A 19235-nucleotide genomic window follows, 5' to 3' on the forward strand; every position below is an offset into this window, starting at 1 on the left:
TGCCGAACCTACTTGTTCCCTCAAGTCAAAGTGGTTTAAGATCTTTTTGGTTTGTGTATTGGTTGTTTTGTAACACACAACTTGTCATAACTTAGCCTCAGTATGTAGAAATTTTGAAGAGAGTTAGAGGACATTTTCAGACCACAGGAAATGTTCCTGATTTAGAAACAACAGTATGTGGGCCTTTCCTATGCTTCATGAATTATCTATAACTTGGGCCAAACAGACATTGTTCTAAGTGTGCACATAATGCACAAAGAGAGCAAGGAAATAACAATTCTTACACAGCAGAAAAGCAGAGTGTCTTACTTGTGTTTGCTAAGGAATATGAACAGTGAGGCAGCGATCTGCCACATGCATGAATCCAAGAGGGATAAGCATCCAAACATTTGTACACATTCTAATTTTCTTTTTTTTTTTTTTTTTTTAATTTTATTTTTATCTTCCTCAATTTGTTTCAGTAGAATGACACCATTACTGACTAGGAGACCAGACAAAGCCCACAGATATCAATGGAAATCATTCTTTTGACATTTCTGGGCATTGGTCTGTGCCACGATTTGCAACACTGACAGCCCAGAAATGAACAAACAAGATTACACAAAAGCTGGCTCAAATTCAATCTGTGATTTTACAGCCAGCTCTACACAGAAGTTTGGTATCTCTCCATTTGTGGCTGTTTAAAGACACAGTCAATATAACCAGTGTTCTTCTTACAGGCCATGGAAGTTAGCATGAAATTTGATTTTCAGTGTAACAGCATTCACAAATCATCCTTCCTCATCTACACCACAAACTAGGAAGGAACTCCATTTCTACTTTAATCCATTCCATCTAATTATGGGGCTCTTCATCACATTTGAATACTGCAGTCACCCAAATTAAAGTGGAAAAAAAGGTGTCTTGTTACTGTGCCTCCTCACTTTTCTAGAGCCATTTTGCTCTCATACCTCAGCTTTGCCTTGTGCAGACTTCATATGGAGCCAGTGCTTTAAGCACCGGACACCTTAAAGTCGGATGATTTGAAGCCTAGAAACACTGCATTGTTCATCCCTTTCAACACTTTTACTCGCCAGCCTCCAAGCTAACTAGGAAAATGTAGATATTGCACAGCATGCCTGATTTTGCACATCCTTGCACTGTTTTTTCAAACCAGTTTATATTTAAATCACTCTTTCATTTTGCACTCAGGAACAAGGACAACAGGAGCCCTACAGTCCTGAAGTCCAAAGCTGTGTCTCTGGATCTACGTAGTAGCAGTTACGGTCACATGTTGCACAAACAGAGTATGTAACATCCAGATAGGAGAGGGCATGTCAAAATAATTGATACTGCCTTTCTTTGCAAAGCATTTAATAGGATCCTCCAGCACCCTTGTCGCCACATTGGAGAAACATGGATTTGACAGATGGACAACTCAGTAGATAAGGAATTGGCATGATAGTTACGCTCAACAGCTTGATGTTCACATGGAGAACAGTGAGAAACAGTGTTTCTCTGGGGTCGTTATTGGGCCATTTAACATCTTTGCCAGTGACATGGAAAATGGGATTGAGGGCACTCTCAGCAATGTGAGAAACGAGCTCACTGCTAAATTCTTTTATAATAAATTGGTTATAAAAAGGCAAAAACAGCGCTGGGCACATAGCAGGTTTGCTAGAGGCACACCATATCAACACGAGTTGAGCTTATACAGACATCAAACATGCATATTCATACATAGCTCCACAAATCCCACGCTCCCTCCCCTCTCTATCAGGGCTGGGACAAAACTTGCACTTTTGACCTGGCCAATCTTCAGACAACTCGAAGCCTCACCTTTCTCTCCCAATACACATCCCACACAATACAGACTAACAACACTCCAATCAGCTTAAAGACCGAACCCCATGGTCCCCAGCAATGCCCCTTGTGAAAGCCAAATACTACAACTTCTCACAGCAAGTTTACCAACATCACCCAGACGTGCAGTGCAGTCAACATACAGGAGGGAAGTCATCCAGAGGGATTCTGTCAGGCTTGAGAGGTAGGCCCATGTGAACCTCATGAAGTTAATACCAAGTGCAAGGTCCTGCATATGGGTTTAGGTGATCCCAAGTACAAACACAGGCTGGGTGATGAGTGGATTGAGAAAGGACCTGCAAAGAAGGACTTGGGGATGTTGGTGGACAAAAAACTGAGTATGACCCAACATGTCCTTGCTGCCCTGAAAGTCAGTCACATCCTGGGCTGCATCAAGAAACATGGGGCCAGCAGGTCAATGGAGATGATTCTCTCCCTTTCTGCCCTGCTTCATTGAGACACCTGTGGTGAACTGCATCCAGTTCTGATCTTGAGCAGATCCAGAGGATGGCTATGAAGATTAGCCAGAAGGCTAAAGCACCTCTCCCATGAACACAGGCTGAGAGAGGTGTTCAATCTGGAAGAGAAGGCTCCAGGGAGACCTTATAGCAGCATTTCAATATCTGAAGGAAGACTACAAGAAAGCTAGGGAGGGACTTCATATCAGGGAGTGTAGTAATAGGACAAAGAGTAACAATTTCAAACTGACGGCAGATTTAATAAGTTATAAGGAATAAATTCTTTACAGTGAGGGTGGTGAGACTCTGGAACAGATTGCCCAAAGTAGTTGTGGATGCCCCATCCCTGGAAGTGTTCAGGACCAGGCTGGATGGGGCCTTGGGCAACCTGCTCTAGTGGAAGATGTCCCTGCCCATGGCAAAGGGGTTGGAAGTAGACAATCTTTAAGGTCAGCTGTGAAAAAAATTTACTTTCAAATGCTTCACTTCAAATTTCAATCTAAACATTTCTTCCTTTTTACAGCAGAGGTTTAGTGGAAAAATAATTAAGTGCATTAGAATATGAAGCAGTTGAAAACCAAGAATATGTCTGCTGTGCTTTATCAAATGCAAGTGTCTCCGACCCATGTGGCTCCAGAAAAATACGGCCCAACAAGTGGTGGAAGCAGAATGACTGTTCTGCTGCAGCTTTATGAAGTTTAGACCACAAGGAACGGATACCTCCCATTACTTATAGCTGCCCTAGTGAGGTCTGCAAGACAATACCAGGTTTAGTTCTGCTCCACGGTGCCACCTCTTTTTAGCAATTTCTAAACTAATCATCCCAGTTAAAGTCTGTTGTATTGACCAAACATATCAGGTCCACTAGCGCATCCTTCTAGACGAAAGGAAAACGACAAGAGGTTTCGCATTCCCCACTGACAACGCTGATTTTGCCCGGTTGCTCGCTGCACATCCACGCTGCAGCCTGGGGCTGCCCGGTGCGCCGCAGTGCCCTTTGCTCGGCTGTCTCCCCTCTTCCCGCTCCTATCGAGCCCCAGCCCTCGCTCAAGGACATTACACAGACGGAACCGAGGGGGCAGCTGCCCGTTTTACGGCTTTTACACAGGACCGGCGCTCAAATCCGCTCAGCCAAATGCAGCCGAGCGCCGCTCGCGGCCGGGCTGGCTGCAGCAACCGGACCCACTCGGCCGCAGCTTCTGTCGGCTGCAGCGCCCAGGCTCGGCTGCGGCCCGCTGCCCAGGATGGCCTATCGCCCCGTGCGGCACTCTGGGGCCTCCCCGACGCCCATCTGCGCAGGCACAGAGCGGGCGGGGTGGCAGGGTGGCCGGTGCTGCCCTACAGGCTCGCGGCTGGCGCTATCCACGCCGCCCTGGGAGGCTGTAGGAGGAGGCGGTGCCTCCCACCACAGGGCGGCATCCCGCGGCGAGGAGTGGAAGCTGGTCGGGTTAGGCTGCGTCGGTCGGGGTGGGCCTAGGGACTCCGTGCCGGCCGAGAAGGTGGGCAACAGCGGGGTGACTGGGGAATCGCCTCAGGGAGGGGGGCAAGGCACTGGCTCGGGACTCCTGAAAGGCAGCCCCAGCCAGCCTTGGGCTACAGCCATCTCTCTGGAGCAGGGCCTCGGCGTGCCTCTGCTGGAGGCAACGCGCAGCAGGGCGAGGAAAGTTAGGAACGGGATTTTTAGAAAGCATGAGGTGCTCGGCTTTTTTGAAGAAGCCTTGCTCGACAGATCAGTTTTAATAACTGCCAGCACATGCGTGTTGCTATGGTTACTAGTGGATTCTTCTTTGTGAACCCAATAGAAGAATACTTGGAAGGGATAGTCAAAACAGGGACTCTTTGCCCTTCATTTCTTTCCTGTCTTTCCACCCTTATGAAGGAGATGGCTTTTCTGTAAGAGGCATTGAGACATCCCGGAGGACTGCAGTTCAGTGTCCACTGAAGCTTTGCAGGCAGCAGGTAAAAGGGAAGGAAAAGAACACTAATACGAACCATTTTGAAAGACATTGTTAATTATCCACCGTAACAAAAAAAAAACAACAAAGGCACCTCTAATTTGACAAGTGTCTCAGTGATAGCTTGCAATTGTTACAGCACGTTAAATGCAATTCCTAATACAACTAAATATAGATTATCATTTAAAAGGAGCTGATGATTGCTTAAGATCTGTCAGATCTCCAAGTTTGTTACCTGCCTTTAAAATTCTACCACTGGCAGTGGACGGAGGGAAAAAGGGACTTACTCCTGTTCACTGGCACACCAACAAATTCCCCAGATCAAGGCTGTGCTGCTGTTTGTGTTGGTCAGAACAGCAGCATCTGGCCTAATCTCAGAGTGCCAGCCACACTGGGAGACAGCACAAAGTAAAAAGCTTTTTCTTCAGTTCAGAAAAATTCCAGCATTGATTTTTAATATATGTTGCACGGTCTAAGTGCCTTAACTAGTGGGAAAGCTTCTAACAGTGAGAAAGTTAGTAAGTCTCCTTCTTTCACACAAGTTGGCAGTTTATTATAGAGCACATCTACAAAGGTGGCAAATTAAAAGCATTAGTTGTGGGAGATGCACATACCAAAACCACTGGGGTTTCTATTCACTTTTCCAGCTTCATGTCCAACTAATTACTCTTTCTTTATAGATATGAATTACTCTCGATTCATCACCACTGTGAGTGCAGCAAGAAAAGCATCTCCAATAAGACTTCTGAGTGAGTATAGCCCTGATGTTTCCAGGTTCTCTGGAGAACATCATTTTACATTCTGACTTTGCTAGGATATTATTAGTGCTGAAACATTTGTAAAGATTTGGAAGAAAACTATGCTGTAACCTAACCAGCAGGGCCAGTTAACTGCATTGACTTCTGTCAAGTTGAGATACCAAGCAGGTATAAAAAAGTTAAGAGCTTTAAACCATTTCAGAAACCCATCCAAATAGAAGAAATATTGTCACTTCTCTGTGTGTGAAAAATCTCTGCTACTGCCTCTGGAGGTAGGGCTTTTGGCATAGTTTGCTGCTGAATTTATACTGGTTGCCGTGAAACAAGGAACTGCTAGTGTCTTGGAATTCAGTCCTAGCACAATGTTTCTTTTCACCTAGCTTTCCTGTATCCTGTACATGTCCAGTTCCTCACCACCCTCACCCTCTCAGTATTACTACACTTTCTTTTCTGTATTAGACTATCTTTAGGCTTAATCTTAGTCTTCTGTGTAACAGACAAAAGGTTAGCTGCCTACTTGTTTACATAGTTGAAACCTCCAGGGACCTGACAGAATCAGTGTAGGAGATTGACCCCTGAAGGCTTACCTAGTGGTGTATATTTCCTCTCTTGGTAAGGGGCTTGCATTTGCTGTTCCACTTTAAAATGCTTCATACAGGTACAGCTACATCAACTGATTCACTCTAGCCAGTCTCTACTTTCTCAAGTGATAAGCATCATAAATATTAAGTAGCACAGCTGTTTTGATGACAAATCTCCTTACCAGACCAAAACTCACAGACATGACCTATATCACTGAGCTGAATTAACTCCCCATGCTTATTTGCTTGCTAATAAGTAGTGGAGAATAAACTCAACAATGGGAGGCTGTAAGCCTGATCTGGTGTCATCTGTCTTCTCTTATCTGATGTAAAATGGTCAAGCCAGTTTGAATGCCATATTGTGAGCTGTTAGGTTTAATGCAATCAAGTACCCTTGCTGGATTTTGGTCCAGTTTGCACTGCACCAATTGAATGATTGTGAAACTGACTCCAAAGCAAGAGTTACTAACATTTTCTTTATAGTGAATTATTTACAAAGTGCCTCTGCTACTGCAGCTAGGCTACCACAAACATTCCCACTCCCTTACGGAATAGCTATAATCATATATATCTATATATAACTATCAGTGTTGCTGCATTACTGCCACACCAGCAACAGTGAAACTGAGCACACAAAAACCACAATCATACCAAGTCAGTCTGAACAGAAGATTAAGATTTTCAAGTCTTGAAGCTTTAAAGACACCACTCACAGAAAAAGGTTTTTTTTGTGATATTAGGACAGTCCAGATGAAAGCTTTTAAAATAATTTTAAATACAATGAAAAACAGAACCAACTTCTCTGGACAGTTATTACATACTAGCTAAAGGATATGATCAGTGTCACAATAACCAAATTGTAATCAAGGTATTTTCCTTTTTCTCTAGCTGAATTGATGCAGAAGTCTCCTCCATCTCTCATCTCTCTGGCTGGAGGGGCACCAAACCCTAATCTTTTTCCATTTAAGAGGGTTACTGTTGCCATTGGACATGGAACTGATATTGAAATTGGGGAAGATCTGATGAAGAGAGCTCTCCAGTACTCAGCCTCAGCAGGGTATTTGTCACAGCTGCTTGTACTTCAAGATCTCAGAATCAAGGGATCATAAAATCTCATCATTTGATAAAGCAGTCATAAAATCAGCATCTAAGTCTCTGCATGACAGGTGAAATCAGGACCTTGCACTAGATTTGGCAGCGATTTAGAGAACTGCCTAGCTTCATCCTATGTAAGATGTTAGATACACCTTATTTTATTGATGTTTCAGGATTCCAGAGCTATTGTCTTGGCTAAAGGATTTCCAGAAGCATCTACATAATCCCCCCACAGCCAACTACAGTCCTGAGCAAGGACAAATGGATGTGTGTGTCACAACTGGAAGCCAGGAAGGCTTGTGTAAAGTAAGACTAAAAGCTTCATATGTTAAAAGCATTTATTTCAGAGAGAGGTTTGTTCTTTCATCAGTTCAATTGTATTCAGCATTAAGTGTGAAAATGTAACTATACACAGGGTACTTTGTTAAATATGTGTCTTGATCTGAAGTAAAACTGGTGTGGCAGTATAGTCTTTCAGGACTGCTTGAATGTTCAGGTAAACCAAAGAGCATGTCAGAAAAAGTACTGTAAGATAACATTTAATGTTATTCAAGCAGTGCACTAGTAAGTACACTGGTGTGTTATTTGCTTTACCATAACTGAATTCTAATTATGTTAGAGTTCTTTAACTAGTTGTCCTTTCCAGTCTGCTCTTGCTGGTTAGCTGATCCTTTCTGTAACTGAACTACTGTTTCTATTATATTATACAGCACTGTCTTCCCATTTCAAGCTGATCTTCTCTAGCCAACTACCTAGCTTCATTTAGCTCTAGAGCAGAATTTTTTTCATCTATTAATTGATTTTTCTCACAAAGAACATAATGAAACGGTTAGGGAATTACTAAAGTCTGATCAAGACTTTTAATCCCACTAAGTAGTCAGAAGTATGTGTACAAGAAGGCCACAATCTTTCTACAATAGATTCTATTATTTTATAGGTGTTCGAAATGCTTATTAATCCTGGGGACAACATCCTTCTGGATGCACCTACATACTCTGGTACACTAGCAGCTGTAAGTATTCCTCAGCTACAGAATGTTGAGAATGTTACATTTGAAGTAAACAACAGCAATTTATTACCTAATCTGCACACTGCTAATCTGTACACTGTCTCTATTTACTGTCAAAGCATACTTAAGAATTAAGTTTTAGATTAGTTCAAGTATATTAATTCATACAAGCTTTTCCACTGAAAGTTCTATAAAAGCTATTACCAGGACAGAAGTTCTTCCAAATCCTAGTTCGTTCAAAGGCTAAGATCACATTTGGTATTGGCGAGAAAACCATCACAACCTAGTCAGGCTGAAGCAAATTTATAACAAGTGGGTGTTTCAACTTGTCAGCACATTCACCTCAAGTACTTCATGGTCTGATTACACCATGACTATAAATAGCGTAACATTGGAATAGGCCCAGGAATACAAAGGTGAGAATTACTGAGAACTATCAAAAAATAGCAAAATTTAGTTCTGAAAAGTAACTTAATCAGTGTGCAGTGTCATCTTAAAATGCCTAAGACGGGTTAGAATAAATACTACTCCACAATGTCAGTCTAGGCTCACCTTGTATCAAAAGCTATTTTGTTATTGTTTGCTGTGCCAAGTTTGAACATATCTTGTCTAATCAATTATACTTTGTCAGTGCAGCAACTTGCATTTTTACATAAAAATACAGAGTGCCACATGATGGAAATTGAAATTCCAAAGAAGGGAAACAGCATACTTTTTTGTTGGCATTTTATCTCTTTTTTTGTCCATATTGCTGTAGCATTATTTCATTCTCTTTTGTATCACTGAATACATCTATTGAGAACAGCTGCTTTGCCCGTTATTAGTGAAGAGTAGACTTAGAGTTCTGTGACTTCAGGTCTAGTCAGTGCAGTGGTATTAGGTCATAGGCTGGACTTGACAAACTCAGAGGTCTATGCCAGCCTCAATAATTCTGTGATTCCAATGAAGTAGAGTGTAGATTGCCAGCAGGAAATGAAGGTACTATAAACTTACAGTGTATGGCAAGAGCATTAGGAGTCCTGAGGGAACGCTGCTCAAATTCACAAAGTGTTTTCCTGCTTGCAAAACCATGTGTGGTTTCCTAGAGAAGAGCAGTAGATGGATGTATCGGAGCTACCTATTTCTTTTCAGTTGGCTCAGTAGGGCAAATAAAGAGTAATGTGGAAAGTCAGACAAGCTTCACAGTAAATTTAGGCAGAACTTTATTTTGAATCACATGCAAGTAGAGTGAGATATCTATTAAGCCAGAAAGATGTCATATTAATGAAATTTAACAGTGCCAATGACAAAAGGAAGATCTCTGAATTATGGGATGACAGTTTTGTTCCACCAATCAACAGCTGAGACCTTTGGGCTGTAATATCATCAACGTTCCGAGTGACCAACACGGCATTATTCCAAAAGCTCTAAAGGAAATTCTATCTGCTTGGAGCTCAGATGATGTAAAAAATCGTAGCCACAACCTTCCCAAATTCCTGTACACTATTCCTAATGGATGCAACCCAACTGGAAACTCTCTGACTGCAGAGCGCAAGAAGGAGATTTACGAGGTATGTAGCTGGGGCCTCCTGAACTTTGTATGTGTAAATGGATAAATGTATTTGGGCCCATTACTGGTCTGGTAGACATTCTTCCTAGTACTTGTTTCTAGCAGAACATCTTTCATAACAACTCTTCAGAGATGGGCTATGCATTAGATAAATTGGTTTTGCAACAGTAGCCCTTTGTTAGCTGGTGTCTTTGCCAGGAGCTTCAAACTGGAAATAAATGCAAGTTTTCTTCATGGTTTCAAACACCACATGGAACAGACTTTCAGTTATATACATGTGTCCTTGTACTGCAGGAACCACATTTACTGTTAGAGTTGCTTTATGTCTAAATTGGGCATTCGAAAGTTGTTCATGACAGGACCTTGTATATAGCTGATGAGCAAGCCATAGGATCATAATATGGTCCTGGTAATAGGGCCTAGAGTATAGGAAGAAGTCAACTTACAGTGTTGTCATATTTTAACAAATCATTTACTTTTTATTGATTTCTTTAGCTGGCAAGACAGTATGATTTCCTTATAATAGAAGATGATCCTTACTACTTTCTTCAGTTTGAAAAGGTAATTTGCCTTCCATTCTTCTTAGTAACCTTTTCTGGTCCAAGAAAGAACAAAAGTTTGAGTTGTGGATCTCCCTGCATACTCCTCCTTCATGTCCTGCTAAGGTAGTTGTAGGCCTCACAGCCTGTGCTGCTTTTAGTTGTCTCCTTTCAAGTATTTTATTGCATCAGTGCTGTTAATCAGTGGTTCAAATTTGTCAAGCCATATACAGCACAAAATTTTGTTTAATAGACAATGGCAAAGACTTTGCCTCCAGAGCAAAACAAGTATGCCATCAAAGCAGCACTCAAATCAGCCTCTAAATGTACCTTTCAGCCCAGTCTCTTCTTCCATTCAGTGGAAGACTGCGTACTCCCAGTCTACTGTATTCCATTTTGATGCCACCTTTGCCTTTTGGAATACCTGAGAGAGTTGTCTCAGATACCACAAATACTACTACAGGATAGGCAGCTTCCCTTCTTCATGGAAATTTCCCCAAATGGGTAGCAGACGAGTGTTGACTTGTCTTCAACACATGGATCTACAGTTGCAGTCTACAAAAATACCTAACTTCAGGCATAAAAACTGGTCTCAAAGTAGTAAAACATTGCTAAAGCTACAGGTCAGTATTTTTATGTCGAAATATGTTTTTATGGGAGGAAGCAATAAACCTACTTCATTTACTCATTGAATAGCATTGTGGAGCTTTGTTAGACTGCAAGGGGAGAGGGTGTAAAAGAAGAATTAAGGATAAAACATGTTGAACTCAAAATTTGGTTGTATCTTCTGATATCCTTAAGATAAAACTCAAAGCTACAGGTTCTTATCTTAGAAATTACAGTATCTGTTTACTGCATAAAAAAATGTATCTTGGTTGAGCAGTTATTTCTCTCTCTTACTGATGGCATCATACCAAAACTTGAACTGGACACTAGTATGCTGAACAGTGGGCTAAGCATCAAAAAATAACAAGGTTGATTTCTCAATGACTTTCATCTAATATTGTAATCACATCTCAGTTAACCTAAACAATCACTTGTCGGCAAGTTACAGCATTTTTTGCCTTGGAATGCACATCTGTAAAATACTTATTATAAAAACTCTTAAGAAATTAATTGACTTACAGTTAAGAAAATAATTCCCTCACTTTTACTTGCACCTTGAATTTTGTTTTTTCACCTTTCCCCCAAGCCGTGGGCTCCAACTTTCCTCTCAATGGATGTGGACGGCCGAGTTATCAGGACTGACTCTTTCTCTAAAATTCTGTCATCTGGGTAAGGCCAGCTTCAGACTGCTCAGCTCTGCCTGTTCAGTTAAGGCAGAAGACTTAACACTTCATGCATATGTCATAGTGCTTTTTCATCTAATACCTATCCATCTCTGACATGTACTTTGGTGTCTACAGCTTTTCTCAGTCTGCTCACTTTCATGTCATCTCTTGGCAGTCATTTACTTCTAGATACTGTTTATCTTCTGATGCTTATAGTTAAGCTACTCTCCCTGGGCAACCTATTCTTGCAGACACCACGTGAGCAGAAAGACAGATGCTGGATTCCAGTTCTGTTCCAGCAACTCCTAGGAGCTTTTCTCTCTTCTTTTTCCATTTCTCTCTCTCTCCTACCATTCCAGCTTACTCCCTGAACTTGGAATATAGAATCAAAATGATGGCATCCATCTCCATAAGGTGTTCATGGGGCTATACTGATCTCTCATCTTCTAGCCTTACAGTCCTTTCAGGTTGTTTTCACCTGCCTGAAACACTAAGCTGTCTGGTTGCCATTTCACACAACTCAACGTATATTTGATTTCTAACTTGCTTTTATGTATTATCCTAATGGATATAAAAAAGTAATGTGTATTCTGCACTGACAGCTAGTGGATTATGACCCCATTCCTGAAAAAAGCGAGGGCACAACATGATGCTATGTGCAATTACACTTTCAGAAGTGACACTGCAAAAAAAGCATGATGCAATTTTATCTTTGTCAAAGACACATGTGAGTTTAGTGGTTCTGTTTTGCTTCAAAGAAAAACTTGAGCCAATACATAAAGGCGGTTCATAAGAATTGAAACATGAATTAAGAATCTAGTTGATCAATCTAAATTCCATTCATTCTGCAGCACTGCAAGAGAATGAAAGGATAAAACAGTTTGCTACTTCCCATCTGCTTTTCATAAAGCCTTAGCATTCATGGGTTTTCATTTTGTGAAATCCTATATTTCCCTCCCTTTGATTCATGTAATCTTTATGGTTGCAGAGGAAAGCTTACAAATGTAGGATATGCCCTGAAGTCTCAGAACTAAGAAGCTACTATAAGCATTAAACACCCTTAAACGTTTTTATTTCTTGGCTTCACTGCTTGGCTTTTAAGTTGCATAAGCCTGAGGCTCAGGGCAGTATTAAGATACAGATAATCTTAAATGCATAAAATATTAAAATATCAATAAAATGGTCACACATTTTTCTAGTCATAAGTTAAACCATAACTCACCAAAGATTAACATGTTGCATTTTTGTAGTAATTTTTTTCCCCTCCTCCTCTAGGTTAAGAATAGGTTTTCTGACAGGTCCCAAACCTCTTATCGACAGAGTTGTTCTACATATTCAGGTTTCAACAATGCACACCAGCACCTTCACACAGGCAAGTACCAAGCTGCCAATTCAATTTTATTTAGAAAAGATAATATATTCCATGTAATAAGAAACCACAAACAGCTTTGCACTTTTGCAGTTTTTTAATTAAAAAAGCATATATTGTTGATTCTGCCAAAGGAAGAGAGACCACCACAGAAATTACAACCAGAGCTAAAAAGCATCTCAGTGCATGGAAAGCACAGCTAATATGCCCTTGACTCTCAAATTTGAAGAATCAAGATTAAAAATACTTTCTAGCTTTTGCTAGTAGGTTCACCTGAAAAATCTCAATGTAAAGCATACTTTTTTTTTCCCCCCAGTTGCTATATGGAGCTCTCCATCCATTTTTCCCTCCTCCTGCTCCAACTACAAACCACTGCCATGATCCTTGGAGACAGCAGTAACAGGGCTACAATGGTCTGTTGCCACCTCTGTTTATAAAAGGCTCCAAGAGACACCGTGTGCAGTTACTTGCCTGTGGAATTGTGAATAATGCATCAGGCTGTGTATCTCTTGATGACTGCAAAACAGTCCTGTTCAAAATATGGTGCTGATGATGTGTTTTATTTCTGTAGATGATGATATCACAGCTGCTTCACCAGTGGGGAGAAAAGGGTTTCTTGGAGCATATAGACAGGTAGGGTCATGCCACATGCTGAATCCCATCATCTATCATTCTGCTGCTTCTTACCTGCATAAAACCTGATCTGTTTACTGCAAGTAATAGGAGGTGCATCAGTATAAGAGCAAATTGATAAGCCAGGTCACCAAGACTGCCAGTATTCACACAAGAGCCCCGAAGAAGCTCATTGTGAAGTTGCAGGCATGCAAGTCAGAGCACATAACCTGTCACTAAAGACTGCCAGTCTGCCAGTCCACCAACAGGTCTGAAGGGAGCTCAAGAGGTTCCCAGGAGTTCCAAGTCAGTGAATAAAATTTTCATCCCTGCTAAATGAGTAGGGTCTATAGCAAAGGCTATCACTGAGCACATAATATATTGAGAAAGACTAAGCATAATTTCTATAAAGGGATTTTTTTTGTCTCACTAACTCAGCAGTGATTCACCCTTTAACATTCCGAATCTAATGATCGTGGATCCTGATGGAAAGACCTACAGACAGCAGTGAGGTTCATCTACACTTGCTAAACATTGCCTGCATCACCACTCTTGGAGACAGAGTACTAGGCTACAGTCTAACGCAGCAAGGCATTTCTTATTTACTGACTGACAGGCATCTGGTTGTCATTTATTATAATTAGTTTCTCTTGAGTATCTGTGCTTTATTTCAGATGGCAGTAGAACCCCAAGCTTCCTACTTCAGTGAGAGTGTGCTACACTCTGCATAAGCCTGTAACAGGAATGTAAGCAAAGCATGGCAAAAGTTCTTACATTTCACTAACAGCCGTTTCTGTCCCCTGAGCACTTGCCTGTTGTCCATACTGTAAGCACCAGCATTAAAAAAAAAAAAAAAGAACAAAACCAACAAAGCAGACACAACAGCCCTACTTTTGCCTTGTTTTAAGAATTAGCAACATACAGGCAAGTTGTGCAGGGAAACCTGGACAACACTTTAACTCAACCTTGAGCAGTTAGGCAAAAAAAACCCAACAAACTAAATGCCTCTCTTCACTTACCTTGTTTTCATAGGCAAAAAGGCATCAATGCTCAAACCAGAAAACTTCTTCTTCTTGAGCTGATGAAAACAGGGCAGGGGTAGGGTAGCTCAACCCTTTACCACCTTATAATCTCAGTTGTCAGGTGACTTATTGATGGGGCCAACAACTGATTGAAATCTGTTCCAGGTGATTTCATTTGTACAAGGTTGACTTGTTAGATAATGTTTTTAAGTAGGAGCTAGCCTGTCGTTTGGAGCAGCTGTACTTTCAGTCTTATGAACACTTAAATTTCATTCCAACATGAAAATACAATGACAACAGAAAAGCAAAAAACCTTGCAACAGAATTTATGATGTGATGGAAGTGAGATTTACCATTTTGTGCATAATGGTATAGACTGAGTACCAAAACTATATAAGCCTCTGGTGATGTTCATGTTTGTCAGGTGTAATAAAATACATCCAGAAATCAAAGCTAGTGGTTCAGAGAGTGGAAAAACACCCAAATGTAAAACCATGCAAAGTACTAAATATGTTTTCTCTACAGAGATGGGAACACACTTGCATCTGATTTATGATCTCTGTATCAGGCATTTCTCTTGTGTCTCCTGTTTCACATCAGCCTCATTTTATGTCAACAAAAGCTACTGCACCAGACTTGTCCACATTGAAACTTGGGTTGGGTTAATTTTCCTCAGTAAGAGATTTAATTATTTAGAAGCTTCTCTAAAAATGTGAAAAGTTTAGAAAATAGGCAGCTGTCAAATAACTGGTACAGGTTTGTCATATGACTTGCTTTCTGCCTTTTGAAATACCATTTCCATGTGTACCTTCTACACGATAAGTTCAACACAAATGCACTAGTACTGAGTCTGTGCTTTTGCATTTGCAGATGCAGACATCTAATTTATTTCAATAGGCCTGTTTTGTGCAGTAAATACTAACAGGACTTGTATCCACTGATACAACAGAGAGAATGGATACAATATAGATAACAATTCACATGACATATATAAAGTTCAAGAAGCAGCCACATGAGCATTTCCTCTGTCTGGTTGATCAGTGCTTTGTTGTAGTCACACTGAAGCATTTACACCTTCTCTGTTCCATATACAAAGTTTTATTTGCAATTTTATGTACACAATACATATTTTATACACACTGCATTGTGCCCATCTAGGCTGTGATCATATTTCCACTAAATGTACACTTAGGTTGTTCAAGTAGAAAAGCTTTGTTTCTGTCTTCAGAAACAAATGGACTGTGAAGCTCTATGAGATCATGACTTTGAATTGATAATGTACTTTCAGAGTGGTGGAGTTCTACAGGACCCAGCGGGATGCGATGCTCAGTGCTGCTCACAGGTGGTTAAAAGGTCAGTGAGTGCAACACAGCTAGCGACTGGTTTTTTTCCCTACTTACTTATCATTTTTGTGTTCAAGAAGAATCACTGAAGTTTATCGCTTGACTCAAGTGAGAGCTAAGCACTGTAAGCAAATCAGTGACATTAAATATTAAGCTTAAGACAAATTATCTAGTGCTGCTGTTTTCATGCTCTTCTAGTGGGACAAGGAGATAGTGATGGGCATTACTGTGTAAAGCAGTTCTACAAAAAACACTCCATTGTTCTGAAACCTTTTATGTTTAAAGTCTCAGTCTTCAAAATCTCTGTCTGAAATAGCCAAATTTAATGGCTGAATCTGTGATATGTCAGTATAAGGTGGGACACCTTTCTTGATTCTCCTCTTTACTTCCTCCAGATTTGGCAGAATGGTACCCTCCTGCTGCTGGCATGTTCTTATGGATCAAGATTAAGGGTATTTCTGATACACAGCAGCTGATCATGGAAAAAGCTTTGCAGAAAGAAGTATGACCTATGGTTTAATGGCCTGTGATGTTAGAATTAAATAGGGCAAAGATAAAACAAATTTACCATATCTATCCACACGTACATGCACATATAAAGCAAGGGAACCACTGAGTTTGAAAGTCAGGTATTGCTGCATAGTGACTCATTAATAAGATATTTTCATGTTTGTATTCATATGTTGATATTTAATCAGCTTACTTAAAACCATTATAATACACAGTACAATGTCACATATACAGCATGTATACATATAATATTAATACATGTACTTGCATGCCTGATGGCTGCCCACTGTATCTTTCTGATATGATAAATTAAGTGTGATTTTATTTCTACAATTTGAAACAACTGTGTACTGAGTAAACTACACACCACCTTCTAAACATTGTCATGATAGGCCAGACCTGGTAGCCCACCATTCTAGGTCACCAGAACCTAAGAGTCCTTTGATTTCTTTACAAAAAATTCAATTCCTGGTTGCATCATTTTGGCTTCTCATTTTGAAGAGAAGAAATATATTATGCCGTCTTCTGATACCAGTGTTTCAGCAGTGAGCCTTCTCAAATTTGAGTCAATGTAGTGTTTTAAAACAGTGGAAGTGGTGATAACTGGGTGGCTAATCTATCTATCTTAGGTGTTGCTGGTTCCTGGAGGAGCATTCAATATTGATAGTTCAGAGCCAAGTTCTTACGTGAGAGCCTCTTTCTCTCTCTCTACTCCAGCCCAGATGGATCTGGTAAGTGAAATTCTTTGGTTTTTCACATTCTTATCAACAGCTTATCACATCACAGTGCTTCCTTATTTTTACCTCTTTCTCCTTATATGTTTTCTTGAATGCTAGTGTGTTTTTTTTAGTACTTAGGTGACTGAGCAGTAGTTTGGAAGCAGTACAGGCTGTTTCTTAGGCAAGATATTCATATCAAAATGGCCTGGAAAGTACCAGATTTTTAGGACCACTTCCAATTTTTCTGTGTATCTCACATACGTAGATCTTCACACTCCCGGACATTGTTCATAAAGGTTTTACGAAAGTCAGTTACGCTGTTTGCATTAGCAGGCATGACATATCTTTTTATTTTCCAGACTTTCCATTCCCGAGATTGAATTACCTGATTTCTTCTGTGTGTGTTTGTGAGTGCACTGTCAGTTCTTCGTACAAAAGAATTGATTGGACTTGGTGATCCTGAGGGTCTTTTCCAGCCTGAATGTTTCTGTGATACTGTGATTGTTTTTCTTCCATACAGTTGACATATATGTTGTATTTAGTTTCTCTGGAACTGGTCTCCTGTCTATTTTAGAAACATTTTAAAAATCAGTGGGAATAATTATTAAGTGACATTTATATGTGCAGATTTAATACTTGTTTGATTCTGTTGCTTGAAACAGTTCAGTATTTGTGGTTGTATTTTCATTGAGTTACGAAGGTTTGTAACAGGTAAGTGCTTCTATTGCCTTTCCAGTTCTTCTGTACTTCTTCTATTTGTTCCTTCTTCTTTGTAAAAACAATTCATAACCATACTATTGACAATCAAATTGGACCTTTTATATGCTTTCCTACATAACTGTTCTTCCTTTTCTTTCATCTTTGGTGCCTCTAGGCCCTTATATTAAAATAAAAGATATATTCTTCCAGGGATCACTAGATCTATTAAAAATACAACTGTTTAGTGACATATGAACTCCAAATAACCTTTGAACATCAATATATTTTTTTTGTTTCAGAAAACTCATTAGCTGTTTTTGTTTCTGTCATTGCAGGCCTTCGAGAGACTGGCTGGCCTTATAAAAGAATCTCTGTGAAAAAAGCTAAATGGAGCTCTTGCAGCAATCAAAATTGTCTCCAGAAAATATTTATTAATACTCAGATTTCATCAAAACACTTTAAAAGCAAGCACAATAAAGTGGGTGTTTCCTTACATCATTTCAGCTAAAAAAAGCAAAAAATGAGTGAAAACCAATTTTCCTCTTTTTTTTTTCTTTTTGACATTTCATTACTACATTTATTCCAATTCAGCAATGTTTAAAATACTCAAAACCAAACTGTTCTTTTTGCCACCAAATCCATGGGTTTGTTATATTTGAATTTATTTTTCTTCTGGGATTTGTTTTCCATTTGAGGTGGGAAACAGGGAAATCAGTTACTGAGAAAGTTGTGCTTGAGGTGGTCTTCTCCATTGTGACTTAATCCCAACTGATACATTCCTCCAACACTATGTTAGAATTGATTTTGTGTGTCACTTGCCTTCTTGACCTGCTGTATGGCATCTGGTTTTGAAAATCTGAACATCAGTATTTAATTTTGGTAAAGTTTTGTGAGACAAAACTGATATAAGGATGTTAAAAATTGAAACTGATCCACCAAAATTAGGCTGTGATTACAAATCAAACTATTCAGCCTAAGGCCCCTTGCAGTTTGCATGGGTCTTGCTGCACATTCTCTAACGTGTACAAGGTTTTCTGATTGCTGCCTTTCACTTCATGCGTGAATAAATACTGTGTACCTGTGTTAGAAAAGTCTCTGGTTTGCAAAAGCATGTGGATGTGCTAATAGAACTGCTCTCTGCTTTTAGCTGACCAGTCAGATGTGTTTTTTAACAGAGTGTAGGTAACTGAACAGGGGAACATAGAATGTACAATACCATGACACTGCCAAATGTACAAAGCAAGCAAAATAAAAAAATCGATGTTTAATCTCTGATCTCTTGGTCGTTATTTTCCCAAACATCTGACTCTTGTCAACATGTACAAAACCTCCATAAGGTTTTAACTGTACAGATTCTTCAAGGCTTCCCATTTTGCTTTGTGACTTGTTTCTTTATATGCAAGTGTTCATCATTTCAAAGGAAAAAAATCTGTGTTCAAGGGTCCAGCCAATCCTTCAGCAGCTCAGGTAACCCAACCAAGTAAGGGCCAGGCACAATCTTACATAATTGTAAGTTTCATGAGAGTCATGGTTTTGGTACCAGCAATAATTCTCATTCTCCCTAGTTATAAATAGCATGTGTCATAACAAACTAGCACAGATGTTTGCCTTTCCCAGCATCTATCCTATCATCATTCCAGTGCCCTCAGTCCTCCATCACCATTTATCTCTATCTCAGACCTTTTAATTTACTTCCACATCCAAACCATCTCTGCATTTTGCAGCTTCATGAGCAGCATATCTAAACTCAGTCCTTTTCCCTCTTCCCAGATTACTTGAACTTTTAGTCACATCCACATGAATGTCAGACTAATTTTCTCCAATTTGCTAATCTGACACCTTTCCTCTCAGACCTACTCAAGAGTACTTAGTATGGCCCCCAACTTGTTAGTCACTTGCTCCTG

General features: G+C 40.0%; 1 protein-coding gene across 5 annotated transcripts; it reads left to right on the forward strand.

Annotated features, from left to right (window-relative positions):
* The first annotated feature begins 3713 nt into the window (after positions 1-3713).
* AADAT (aminoadipate aminotransferase) lies at positions 3714-18587 on the forward strand. 5 transcript variants are annotated; one of them, XM_068137083.1, is made up of 15 exons: positions 3714-3799; positions 4180-4259; positions 4936-5004; positions 6483-6651; positions 6863-6995; positions 7627-7701; positions 9039-9248; positions 9743-9808; positions 10979-11061; positions 12333-12429; positions 12998-13059; positions 15349-15413; positions 15799-15905; positions 16543-16644; positions 17667-18587. In XM_068137083.1, the coding sequence occupies exons 3-15, from the start codon at positions 4938-4940 to the stop codon at positions 17706-17708; spliced, it is 1278 nt and encodes a 425-aa protein (XP_067993184.1). In that variant the 5' UTR covers positions 3714-3799; positions 4180-4259; positions 4936-4937; the 3' UTR covers positions 17709-18587. The 5 variants fall into 5 exon arrangements, 3 of the variants coding, with proteins under 3 accessions (XP_067993184.1, XP_067993186.1, XP_067993185.1); XM_068137085.1 differs by lacking the exon at positions 17667-18587 and adding an exon at positions 16992-17653; XR_010987221.1 differs by lacking the exon at positions 15799-15905.
* The last annotated feature ends 648 nt before the right edge of the window (positions 18588-19235 follow it).

The sequence above is a fragment of the Melanerpes formicivorus genome, unplaced genomic scaffold (genome assembly GCF_026170545.1).
Source record: "Melanerpes formicivorus ecotype bairdi unplaced genomic scaffold, bMelFor1.0.p_v2 SCAF_4, whole genome shotgun sequence".
In the NCBI taxonomy this organism is placed as follows: Eukaryota; Metazoa; Chordata; class Aves; order Piciformes; family Picidae; genus Melanerpes; species Melanerpes formicivorus.

Coding starts and splice junctions, on each gene's coding strand:
- AADAT (XM_068137083.1), top strand. CDS start 4,938: ATGAATTACTCTCGATTCATCACCACTGTGAGTGCAGCAAGAAAAGCA. Junction 9,249..9,742: donor GCAAGAAGGAGATTTACGAG/GTATGTAGCTGG, acceptor TGATTTCTTTAG/CTGGCAAGACAGTATGATTT. Junction 12,430..12,997: donor ACACCAGCACCTTCACACAG/GCAAGTACCAAG, acceptor TTATTTCTGTAG/ATGATGATATCACAGCTGCT.